General features: G+C 44.6%; 2 protein-coding genes across 2 annotated transcripts in view; one reads left to right on the plus strand and one right to left on the minus strand.

Moving 5' to 3' along the window:
• Positions 1-1,625: 1,625 nt before the first annotated feature.
• On the minus strand, positions 1,626-4,043 carry c9h7orf25 (chromosome 9 C7orf25 homolog). Its single transcript, XM_061255477.1, has 2 exons — positions 3,897-4,043; positions 1,626-2,985 (listed from the first exon to the last, which is right to left on the minus strand). The coding sequence occupies exon 2, from the start codon at positions 2,967-2,969 to the stop codon at positions 1,650-1,652; it is 1,320 nt and encodes a 439-aa protein (XP_061111461.1). The 5' UTR covers positions 2,970-2,985; positions 3,897-4,043; the 3' UTR covers positions 1,626-1,649.
• A 5,209-nt stretch (positions 4,044-9,252) lies between these two features.
• The window catches only part of fbxl7 (F-box and leucine-rich repeat protein 7), a 79,789-nt gene continuing 76,423 nt past the window's right edge, over positions 9,253-12,618 (plus strand). The window contains exon 1 of the mRNA XM_061256334.1: positions 9,253-9,704. Within this exon, the coding sequence (XP_061112318.1) occupies positions 9,668-9,704 (37 nt within the window). The 5' untranslated portion in view covers positions 9,253-9,667. The remainder of the gene's footprint in view (positions 9,705-12,618) is intronic.

The raw sequence follows: 12,618 nt of genomic DNA on the forward strand, positions 1-12,618 counted from the left end.
GTGTACTTGTAAATTTGCTAAGCATTAACAATTCATTATTTAGTATTAATGCATGCCATATCTGGACTATACCAACGCATATTCCTACGATGGAGCGGTGCTGGACACATTGCTCTTCAGCTTCTGTTATACTTCTTGTGAAACTGTAGTTTCCAGATTCTGGATGCTCCTTTGAGGTGCCGGTGCCCACAAAAGACTCGGGGATAACCACAGTGTGTTCTGGTTGTAGTTCATTAATATGGTACAATGGTAGTTTCCATTTATGGAATCTATAAATGCATTTGGTTACAAATTATGGCCATGAGTAAAATCTTCGCTAAGCAATGGTGCACCTGAGAATGAGAATGAGAATGAAACTCAAATGAGACCCAACCCACAGTACAGTAGGTTTTCTTGCATAAACTAATTTCCCGGTTATCCAAAGCAAGGCCATTGGTAAAAATCTGCGTCTGGCTAAATCTGATCATGTGATACTCAAATTTATGACCAAATAGCCACAAAATATTTGTGACAACTATGAGCAAAAATGGAACCCTTGCATTTGTGAATTAACTGACTGAATAGCCGCAGCCATGTTCAGTAAAGATGTAAAATAATTCCATGAGAATCTGACAGTAAAATTACTGCACAGAGCTCAATTTGAGTTAATTATTCACATACCGATAGACATTTTCTTTTATTAAAACCATAATGTACACCAATATTCGAAATGAAACCCCTACTTCAAAAACTGTGTGATTAGCCCACTAAATTCTACAAATTAAGAAATGCTAAATAAGACACACAAAAATGTTATTTGTTACACTTTAATAGTTTTTAGGTTTTTTTTGGAACATAGTGCTTTCCCACAAGTTTACACTTAAATAATGACGTTGCATTATTGATCATATCTGGAGACTAATCTGTCCCATGTGTCTGTTCCCAACCCTAGCTATAGTGCTTGCAGTAGGTTCCCATATGCCTGAAACAATTTTATAACAATAGTATGCGAAAAGCAAATCTAATTTATACCATTCCAAAATAAATATTCAGTATATGTAGTTTACATTGAATTTCTGTACGCGTTTTATCATTATTTTCAAAATTATACAGACCAAAACGCAAAGATTTTTCTGTTGCAAGTTTAATAAAGTAGATTTGTTAAAAAAAAAAAAAAAGACTAAAGGGATTGCTTTACTGACAAATGGCTAGAAGTGACGTACTTTGCCATCCTGCCAACAGACACAAAATAAAGCTCAACAGCGCCCTCTAGTTTCCAGACTTGCACATAACCGTATACGTTTTTGACTGTGACTGTTCTTTCGACACACTGACATCAGTAAGCGCTAGTACTGAGCTGTACTTCACTGTCAATCAGTGGTTCAAAACTGAATGAATCCACTCTGCAGTTGCACTTGCCTGGCATATTCCAGAGAATATTTAACCGCTTACTGCTGACGGTAGTGCCAAAAAACGTTATCCTGAGGTCTTTCACAAACATACTTGCTAGGTCCTCTCACAGACACCCTGACTTGGCTTCCACACCCCACCCCCATCCTGTCATCTGACCTGTTAACTCCCACTGGGAGCCCCACCCACTCACATTCATCCCTTCTCCCCGCTCTTCCCCCAGTCCAGGTCCCTCCCTCCCTCCCTGGCTCTCCCTGCCTTCATATGGGGGTGGCCCTCCACTCCTTGCCCTCGGTGAGCGCGCGCGGCTGGTGGATGAACACGGTGTAGCGCACGCCCTGGTTGGCGGCCGCCCGGACGAAGCCGCTGTTGGCCGTCATGGTGACGGCGCGCAGCGAGTCGCCGGTGCCGAAGATGGTGAGCGAGCGGCGGTTGACCTTGGAGCTGGGCGCCAGGCGCTGCGTGCGCTCCGACGGCTGGTCGGCCACCACCCGCAGGCGGGCCAGCAGCTGCTCCGCCCGGGCCTTCTCGCCCGGGCCCCCCAGCGTGTCCAGGATCACCCGGAAGTCGTGCACGGCCGACTGGCAGGCGAACAGCTCCTTGCCCTGCATGAACTCCTCCAGCCGGGGCAGCACCTTCTCCTGGCGCTCCTGCGCCGCCTGCTCCGTCAGCACCTGCTCGCGGAAGGCCAGGTGGCAGTTGCCGTGGCTGAGCGAGGACACGTACGTGATGAGCGTGGTGATGTCCAGGTTGGCCCGCTTGCACACGTCCACCTTCACCTCCGTGGGGAAGGCCAGGCTGGCCACCACGGTGGCGCGGTCCACCCGGGTGTGCAGGGCGTCGTCCTCGTCTCCGTCGTCCTCCTCGTCCTCCTCGCCCTGGCCCTCCTCATCCCTGCCGCCCTCCTCTTCCTCGCCGCAGCTGCCGTCCTCGTCGTCCTCCTCCTCGCTCCCCTCCTCCCGGGCGCCGCCCTCGTCGGCCCCGGCGACCGAGTTGACGCCGACGATGTCGCCGCGCACGGAGATGCCCATCTCCCCGAGCCGGTCGGCCATGGGGCTGGACACGCCGTTGTAGAAGGCGAATATGATGTGGGGGTCGCTGTACTGCACCGTCTGCTGCCGGCTGGCCTGCAGGAAGTCCTCGGCCTGCCGCACCACGCTCTTGTCCCCGTACTGCCCGCGGCCCTGCCAGATGTTGTGGAGGGCCTCGGCCTTGCGCCCGATGGCCTTCACCCAGGTGTGGCCGGCGTTGGCCACCACGTCCACCACCAGCGTCTGCTTCTGCCCGCCCGCGCCCTCGTAGGTGAAGACGTGCAGCACGCTCACCACGTCCTCCAGGCTCTCGGCGGACTCCACGATGGCCTTCAGGTGGGTGAGGTTGGTGCTCTGCAGGTGCGACTCCTTGATCACCACCTTGCCGGCCTCCACCTTCTGCAGGAACTTGAGCTCCGCCCGCAACTTGCTGCAGAGCTTGGCCCGGCCCTCCACGCTGCGCTGCTGCCGGTTGCACAGCTGCTCCACCCGCCCCAGGAGGTCCTGAGCCACTCTGATTCGATCCTGCAGCATTGAGTGCGTTGCCATTGCTGGGACATTATTCCTAAGGGGTGGACAATGGACACAACGGAAGAAAGGAAAAAAAAAAAAAAAACGTTACAAATGAAAGGACGCAGTGGAAGGGATGGCAATGCTCAGAGGCAAAACATCCAGTATGTAAACAGTCAGTCCAGATACAGCTACCAAAGATATTATGTCCATACAGCAAAAGCAATAAAAAAAGACAATGCTGTCCACGTTCAGAAGCTAACGTCACACACAGGTTACAGTAGGCCTACTGGGCGTAGCCAAGTTAACCTACCCAAAGAAAGCGAACGTTAGCTGTAAGTTAGGCTTCCTTATTTAGCTATTTGGGATACTGCACATTTAGCTGGAATGACGTGTCGTTCGTAACTTATTTTACATATACCACTTGCTTCATGCACAGTTCCTTCACCTTTTAACATAACATATGGTTTCACAACGGTTTATCGGTTTTCTTGCTAGCTAACTTACTGCAGCTAGCTAACGTTAGTGTGTAGTGGAAGACATTTCCAAGCCGGACGTAAGTTAGCAACGGTCTCATCCCAATCGCAGCTTTGCAATTAGCCACGCAAACACATTAAACATTCTGGACGGTTAGCTACGTAGCTAGCTAGACTAGATGAATTCAAGCGTAAGTGTCAACCTCACCTAACATTAACATTGCACCAGGAACTGACAGTCAAAAATGTACACGTCGCTGCTTGTTGGTTTATATCTATTGTCTGAGGGTTCTCACTGACTGACATCGCTATCGGTCTAGCAAGCTAACGTAGCTAGGTAGCAAGCTCACTCCATATCGCGACATTAGCTAGCTAGACAGCTAAATGCACGAACACCTATCGTTAGCTTGCTAGCGTATAACAACATTCATATATCTGCCATGTAGTTGAAAAAGTGGCGTGTACGGAGTATGGTTGAGAAGTCACTTACGAAAAACCGACAAGTTAAAGCTCTCGCCTTGTGTAGCTGCTTATCTTGTTCCCGATCTACAGTCGGGTACTCTTTTATCAAAGTATCTCTGATTCAGTGCTGCGTTCCCATCACTGCACTGAGTGCGCTCCTCAAGTTCAGGGAAGTGTTCAGACATCGCTCTATGGTTTTTTACGACGTTCTCAGGATGGATTGCTAAATTGACACGTGGTGAGCGCATTACTGCCATCTACTGTGTCGGAGGGGAAGGTAATGGTATAGTCACGCCCTAGCTGTAGTCACTTAACGGTACTATTTCTAATAAGACCACAACCCCCCGAAAGGCCACGGTCAAACGCGAACGAAAACAAACACTAAACAGGAAAAAAAGAAACCAAAGAAAAGTATCCCATTAAGATTATTTAACATTTGTTTTCGTTTGAATTTGAAAATGTCAAATTAACTCAACATGAAATGGTTATTTGGAACCCTTTCAATGTGTGCACACACTTGTTTGAATGTAACATGTTCACTTGCCATATGTATGAATATTTTTTTGTTGCATCCGATTAAAGCTATTTTAGGGGACTTGACCTATGTATTTTCTGCTGTCATAGAGGATCTCACCATTTCTGGAGGATTCTCTAAGTTCTTTAAATGTCCTTTAATTGCAGCAGTGTCTCCTCAGCCTGCTCCCCAGTCTTACCTGTGGTGTAATCATCTATTTTCCAAAATAAAACCTATGTCCTACACCTATTTCTACAGCATCGTCTATTTTTAATGAATATGTACAATGTAAAATGCATTTATTTCTTATTGTTTGTTTGGGCCAAGTACAGTACATGGAGGGTTCAGCGGATTGCTTTGTTATTTAGTTCACAGTTAAACGAGTGTCTGAGTTAAACAAAGTGAAATATCTCAAGCTCTGCAGGAAACTTAGACGTGGGCTGTGCTTGACTGCCCGCAAGCAGTTAAACTGTGTGCCAAGGGGTTTGATAAAATGTATCGTAATGAGAGTATTAGCTAACTCCATTATGATAATAATAATGATCAATCACAGTCAACTGTCGTTGGGTTATGCGCTCGTTGTCATGGCGCTGCGTGTCAGTTGGCGATGTTTGCGGAAACGGAGGGAAACAATACGAGGCCCCTTGCCGAGACAAGCGTTAGACACTTCACACTAATGTCAATTAATGGGGGAGTTACGTAAAGTGCACAGGCTCCCCTGGGTGGCGTGTCATGCATGAAGACTTGAAAGGACCAGGTCAGAAAAGCACCTCCTATTTTGGAACCCAACAAATGTCAAGCGGTTCCGTTGTTATAAACCAGCCAGCAGATGTTTACCTTGCCAGAGTTCGGGATAGCTAACTGGAGCATTTTTCACACTCTCATTTTTCATTTTAGGCCTACAAACAAAACTCGGGGAGTAAATTGTGAATTTCCCCTGATATCGCAACTGCCAAGATTAGGAGTAGCCAAGAAATAGTAACCCATTGATTTACAGCTATTTTCAACATTAACTGTCAGTTTGTGTTTCCAATTCTCTGTTTCACATCACCATTTGGAGCTTGCCTTCATGGTGTAATTGCTGAAATATTGAATTGTAGTCTGGATGAAACTGAATGTTCTTGTTTTGAGTTTTTTTGTTTAACTGTTAACAGCATTTCCTATAAGCTACCCCAGACAAGAAATAATAATATCAATCAATGTTGTTGTTAATCATTTATTTGACATAATTTCAGGGCGATGACAAAATGTAAATGAATTAAGAAATAAACATTCCTTCACCTGGCTAGTCATTTTGATAACTTCTTAAAGGTGATTCTGTGGAGCTCAATTCATTGCCAAAGGTACAAAACTAGCTTACTGTGCTGTAATGAGGATGTCCTTTGGGAATTGGAAAATTATTTGTTCATCCATACGAACATACAGATGTAACAACAGACATGCTTGCTGACCTTAAAAATGCTGAATATTCTGTCGTATAGCGATTCAGTTTATAGGAATAATTTCTTCTCACCTTTTCCAGGGTAATGTCACATATAATTCCTAGAAATGATTGTGCCTATCTATTGTTTAAACTGTTTAAATTTGACCAGACAAGGAATGGCCAATCTTATCTGAGAAGGGCTGGTGTGGGTGCAGGCCATTGTTCTAATCCAGCACAAAACACCTGATTCAACAAATAAACTAATCACAGTCTTCAATCAAAACCATGGTCTGTTGAATCAGGTGGTTTAGTATGGTGGTAGAACAAAGCCTTGCACTAAAGACTATCTTTCTTGGACAAAATTGGTCACTCAAGGCCAATACCAGTCAAGTTAATGCTACAGGAGCACATACCAGAAGAACTCCCACTGAATTGAGCACACATCACTTCTTTAAATGTGGAGGATCTATGCCTTGATTGCTCTACTTTTGTTTCTCCATGACACAGTCTGCCACTATGTCATATGGTCATACCTGTGCGGACAGCTTGGCTGTGACTACCAAGCTTAGGAAAACAGAGATGGACAAAATAACATAAATCACTGAGATTATTTATTTCCGAGTGCACGTCAGAGACAAGCAGGCAGGGTCAGAGCAGGGTCACCCAGGAAGTCTGTCTGGAGCCTGAGGTTTTTTTGTTATCGCTCGCTGCATGAAAAATGCCCAGTGAGTGAAGGTGTCTGATGTTTTTCTCTGTCGAATTTCAGTTGTTGTTGAAGAGGCTATGAATGCTGGGGAGGGTACAGCATTACATTGTGTTTAGGTTTTTACTCTGCACAAGGAGATGTGATAGAGGTGATTAAATGAGATATTTCCATTTTAAATAACCTAGAACAAGACTTGTATTTGTTTTCTGTGTATTGATGGATTTCATATGTGGTTATTTTGTGATCTCAGTGAAAATGGAAGACCTTGACAAAGTCCCTGATTTAGTGGTCATTGCAGCATTTGATATTCTGCTTGGATAATTTTGGCCCACTGCTCAAGGTTGAAAGTCTACCCTGGTGTAAAATCCATCTATGACCAGCTCGAAATTACCAGCTACCAGCTGTTTCAAAACATAGCTTGAGCTGGTCAAAGAATGTCTGCTAAATGTCTGCAATGTAATGATGTTGTAGCTGTTTCTTTTTAGTTCAGTCTGAAAACAGCCTTGACATCTGAGCATTCAGGATAAGTTGTGATGGAGATCACTCACAAGCTTGAATTATGCTTGATGACGTCAACTCAAAACTATTTTCCAGCATGTGATTACTGAAAAGTCCAACATGATGGACCAATTTTCTATACCCTATCAAAGGAATTTGTGGAAACAGGGATGGATGAAACACTACCCTTATTGTATCATCAGGTAGGATTGCAGGTAGCTTTAGCAAGCAGCATCGTAGCCTTGCTCTGAACTCTGTGACTCATAATAGTGCCATTGGTCGTTAGGACTTCATTGTGCCTGAGCTTGCATTTACAGGATTAAAGCCGACATTGTTTATGGCATTTCTGCAAAAAGAGCACTTTTTTTATTGTATAAGAAAAAAATTTTACTTGGAAAAGGGACCCGCAGCTGATCAGGTGGTTATACCAGGTGTCACATCAGAGGAAAATAAGCTGTGAGCAGCTTCCAGGCCACAAGGTCTGCCTCCATCCAAAAATGCACTTTTATTTTGACACCGGAGGCTGGTTTATTTATTCTTAGTGGCCATGTGCATTAGTAAAATCCAGATTTGGGCCTGAGTCTAGTGAGGCAGAGAATGGGTTTGGCAGGAAAGGACTTGGGGCTTGGCACATAACCCTCTTACTGCAGAAGCCAACAGTCGGCTGATAAATGAGTCCAAAACAACGAGCAATGAGCACTCCACAAATTATAGCTTCCAGAACGTTCTTTCCCACGTTATTAGCAGAAACTTGTCTTTTTACTAAATAAACTAACATTTTTCAATAAAATCGTCACTGAAACCCTCTCTGGAGGAAAGAAGTGCACCATGTGATCTCCTGTTGTTTGTCATTATTCTTGCAAATATATGAATTGAGGTTTGGCAGATGTTGCCAATTGCCAAATTATCAGACTACTGAAATACTCATTTCCATTTCCTAAATATTCAATATATTCTTCAGTGGTTTTCACAGTGCTATGTGATATTAAATTCCATGCGGTCAACCAAACGTCAATGAATGCCTTGCCTCCTACGGACTTTCCCAGAATCAGATAGCCTGTCTGGCTTTTCGGTTTAGTTTTAGTTTTGGATCATGAGATGAAAGTATGAAACATAACAGAAGTGCCGACTAATGTTTTTTTTTTTTCTTCTTCTTGTGAGCCATCAAGTAGAGTAGAACATACAGAGCATTGAAATTGACATTATCAACAGAAATGGGTATAGGAAACGACATCACTGACAATATAAGTGCATTGTTAATGTATATAGCCATGCCTATAGCATTGTTGCTGTTTGCCTTAGACTAGCAACATGTAAACAAAAATTAAAATGTTATAACTTCTCAATACATTGGATAATGAGTGATGTTTAGAAATCAGTACAATGCTAAGCATAATGCAAGCTTGCTATCTTTTTCTTGTTCTTTTAATTCTACACTGGCTTCGGCTGATCTGTCAGGTCTGGTACTACGGTTCAGTTTGTCAAGAATGTTACCAAACCGTTATTTTTACAGTTGGATTAGAGTGAATATGAACGTAATTTGCTCCTAAAATTTAAAACGAGATATTGTCAATAGGAAGTTTGGTAGGCTATATAGAAGGAGTCGGATCTAATGGTCTAAGAACAAAAATATTGCAGATTTTAAGAGCATGTTTGTATTTATCCTAATGGCCACTAGAGGGCCACGACAAAACATAGTATCTGCAGCACAGTCACATCTGCATTTAGTTTTGAGACGTGATTCTTAAAAAAAAAAAATCGGAAGACGTAGAGTACATCCTCACCAACCCCTAATGTCTAAGTTATATGAATATATGGAGCACAGTATCACATACGTTGCCATTGAAAAAAACAAGGACATAACAAATCCCTCCCCAAATTAGTATAATTACAGTATTGTATGCAGTATGTTTAGAAACCGAAGTCTCGCTAGAGTGCGAAAAATAAAACAGCAAATCATTATACGCATTTCCTCGGATTTATCATTTCCAATAACACAGGCTATCTTTCCACATGTCAAGAGTGATCCAGTCGCAACACTGCAAACTGTATGGATGCCTGTTTTTCGTTAACTTCGTGTTAAAATGCTATTTTACTCGTTCATTATTTAAATATATTTGAGTTTGCGGTCACTTTAAATTTGTACCAACCCATTTGCCTTTCCTACGAGAGACTGACATGTTCGGGGAGAGAGAAGGAGGATTCAGAGTTGAGGAAAGTCTGTAAGCAGCGTCAAACAGACGCTCAGTTTGTGTGTCTGCCTGGTTACTAGTTGATGCGTGGGTATTGACGCAACAAGTTCGAGTTAGTTTTATGTTATTTCTTTATGGAACCGTGCGCAGTTTAATAAGAGCCATGACGACCTGGATTACAGAACACATTTATCCACGTTCTGTCGGGGAAAGCATTTGAGTTTTAAAAAACTGGGTCTTGGAAAGATTGCATAATGCTGGGACGGTTCTTTTTTCCCGTAATGCTGTCAAGGTCTGGATCCAGGATTTAAGTGCAACGGTCCCGCGACAATTTCTCTTCGAAAGGAGTTGTTTCTTTTACCCGTCTACCCCGTGTTTAAACGCACAGGATCTTGTTGGATTACTTCTTAAAACATAAATTTATGGATACTTCAGGATTGTGTGGATAGATTATGCATTCGGCAGGATGGGTGCGAACAATGGGAAACAATGTGGAAGCGAGGGTAAGTGGGCTTCTATAAAAGAAAAATGTAGCCTACTGGCTTTCAATAGGAAATGTTACGGTTACGGTTTTGGAAATTAATTTGGAGATTAATACCACTCAGTAGCCTGCTCAAAATATACATTGTAGCTGTCTGTGGATTTTCTATGACAGATTTTAGTTGTTTAAAATGGTATTTTTCGGTCCACAACTTTTCCAACCCGTGTATCTTTGACTACAGAGAAAACGGGCGTCTTCCTCCAATTAAAAGGTACTGTTTGTGAAAGCACGCGCGACTGTTACCCCGTCCGTCAGCAATTAGATGCGCATCTCTGAGGGAAGAGCTTTTTTTAAATGTCACTTTAGCCAGTCTCTGACGTCTCACTCATGACAGTGACATATCGTCATGATGCGATGCGTTTTCATTTTTTTTTTACACCGTCCAGCACTTTATATCGAGGCCCACTCTTTAAATAATGCGTTAATTCTGCTTCTTCGCCTTATAATTCACAAACCGTTGCGCGCAAACGGTATACAATTAACGTAATTAGAATTACAGGCTATTTACTCTTTCGACTGTAGCCTACAGTCTAATGCTTAATGTTGAATCAGAATAAGAAACAAAGAAGCGTCTTCTTGACCTGTTGTTTTGTTAGTCTGATTTTATGAGGTAGCCTGTCTAAAATAAACTATTATATGCTCCTCTTTAACTGCCAAGTCTAAGAGCACGGTCCCTTTTGGACTCAGATGGTCTGTTACAGTTGATGTAACACTGTTCATATTGCTGCACATGGTAGTTCAGAATCGTCTTCCCAGAGCTCGAGTTGTGATGGTCACTCTGCCTTGAGCTCCATTCCTCCATGTTTCCTGAGTCAGTGGGAGGGCTGGGTTTCTTCCCCCTATAGTTCTGGTGATGGGTCATTTGTGGGAAAAGACTCACTGGCACACAACCTGGGTGGATGAGAGTCTCCCATCAGTCTGATTATTTAGTCTGTTTTTAGTTCCATTAGAATGTATGGCCTTAAATACTTAAATACTGTATGGCCTTTTCAGTTTCAGAAGGATTCCACACGACCTGTGTGAAACTAGTGGCCGTGGTGTGCAAGACAACAAAGCAATTACTGTGGAAGTTCAGTTTGTCCCCATCAATTGTCACATTTCTCTTATCTTTGTTCTACAAGACTGTTGTTCATTAGGCAAAACAGATAAAACCTGAAGGCTGGAAACAAAAGTCTAATTTTTCAGTGAGTATTGTTTCCACGTTTGTAACCCCTCTCTGTCCCTCTAGCACGTCTATCATGTTTGGCAGTTGTAGGTCCCGCCCTTCCAACAGCAGGTTTTTTTGGAATGCTTTTCCCACCAAAATTCTAAGTCAGTGTTCTAGAACACCACTGCGTTCAGTTACCAGTAGTGATTGCTACATCAGCATTAGAATGTTCAGTTACAAACATTCTAATCGCATATTTGTTGAAGTTGGAGTCTTTGCAGCGTTTATGGGGATGTATGCAGCATTGCACAGAAACGGCTAAAGAGGGGAAAAAAACGCAAAGAATTACTGGCATGTGGGGTCCTGCAGCGTTTGAGAAAGATATGTTAACATGTTACAGGTGCTTGTTTACAGAAGGACGAAACAATCTCCCAAACAACAAAAACGGTGCGAGGGGGGGGGGGACTGTGCGTTTAAATGCCCAAGTCTCCCCTCCCCGTACTCCGATTTCCTCCCTTTAAACGGGCCGATGTGTCTGAAAGGGTACCGGAGAAACTCGACTCTGCGGCCTAAATTAATAACACATTACCCAGTCTGGTCTCAGAATCAGAGCAGTAATCTGCGTCTCAGCGATTACCCCCCGCCCCCCCCCCCTTGGAGGAGGTTTCTGTGGAGGACCTTTTCTTCTTTCGGGCGGGGGGGGGGGGCACTTCAAAGCCCCCACTCGCCGAGTCACCGGTGACTCAACCTGAAGAACTGCCGGACCTCTGCGGAACCTCTGCCTCTGTTGCCGTGCGGTGGTGGGGGGGGGGGGGGGGAGCCTTTTACGCCAAGTCTGAAACCGCCCCGCCCCCCCCCCTCACTCTAGCCTGGTTTTCATCAGCCGCTTGATCATAGCCGCTTGCCCGGTTCTTTATGATTTCAGACATCCGATACGCTTGAATGGGGGGGGGGGGTAAACAAAGACATTCCCTGCATTTCGCTGAGAAGAGCCCCTCGGAGCGAGGCTGCCGATGATGTGACCTGGGACGGGACGCAACCTCCGCCGCCGGACGGCGTGGGGGGAAAAGGCGTGGCCCTCGCTCCGCAGGGTGGAACTCCTTCAGCGGACCCGGGCTCCAGTCACGCCTCATTGTGCGTCTGGCGCGGGCCCAAATCTCCCGCCTGGCGCCGGATCGTGCGCCGAAAAACCCTCTCGTCCGCACCCGTGAGCTGGAGGAGCCGTATTTAGCAGTGACTTCAGGAATACCGCGCGGGCGAGCAGGGGAGAGGAGCGGGGGTTCATGTAGCCGGTGGCTGCACAGCTGTTCCTCACCCCCAGCTGAGATTGGGGAGGGGATCTGGAGACGTGGTGGAAAAGATGACAAGCCTTTACAGACCGGTGGTGCTTCGTTACGTTCTCTGAGAAAAAGAGATGACAAAGTGCCTATTAAAGTACACACGCTTTTCACAGGGGTGGTGCCCTCTGGGTACATAACATTGTACCCTAAGCATACATAATTAAATTGTACCCATTTTGTTTGTAAAAGCTACTTGTTAGTATCAGCATTGAACATCGTTTTGCTTTCGTTTGGCAAATTTGTTCCCTCTCTTTGGCTTGTCTCCCGAGGGGGAACTCTTTTTTCCTTCTTTATGGAACCCTCTATCACAGTGAAGCGTGAAAGCTCCCAGACAAAGAACCGATTCTGCTGGACAAAGAACCCTTGAACTAGATTGGGTTCCTCTACGG

This window comes from Conger conger, chromosome 9 (genome assembly GCF_963514075.1).
Source record: "Conger conger chromosome 9, fConCon1.1, whole genome shotgun sequence".
Taxonomy (NCBI): domain Eukaryota; kingdom Metazoa; phylum Chordata; class Actinopteri; order Anguilliformes; family Congridae; genus Conger; species Conger conger.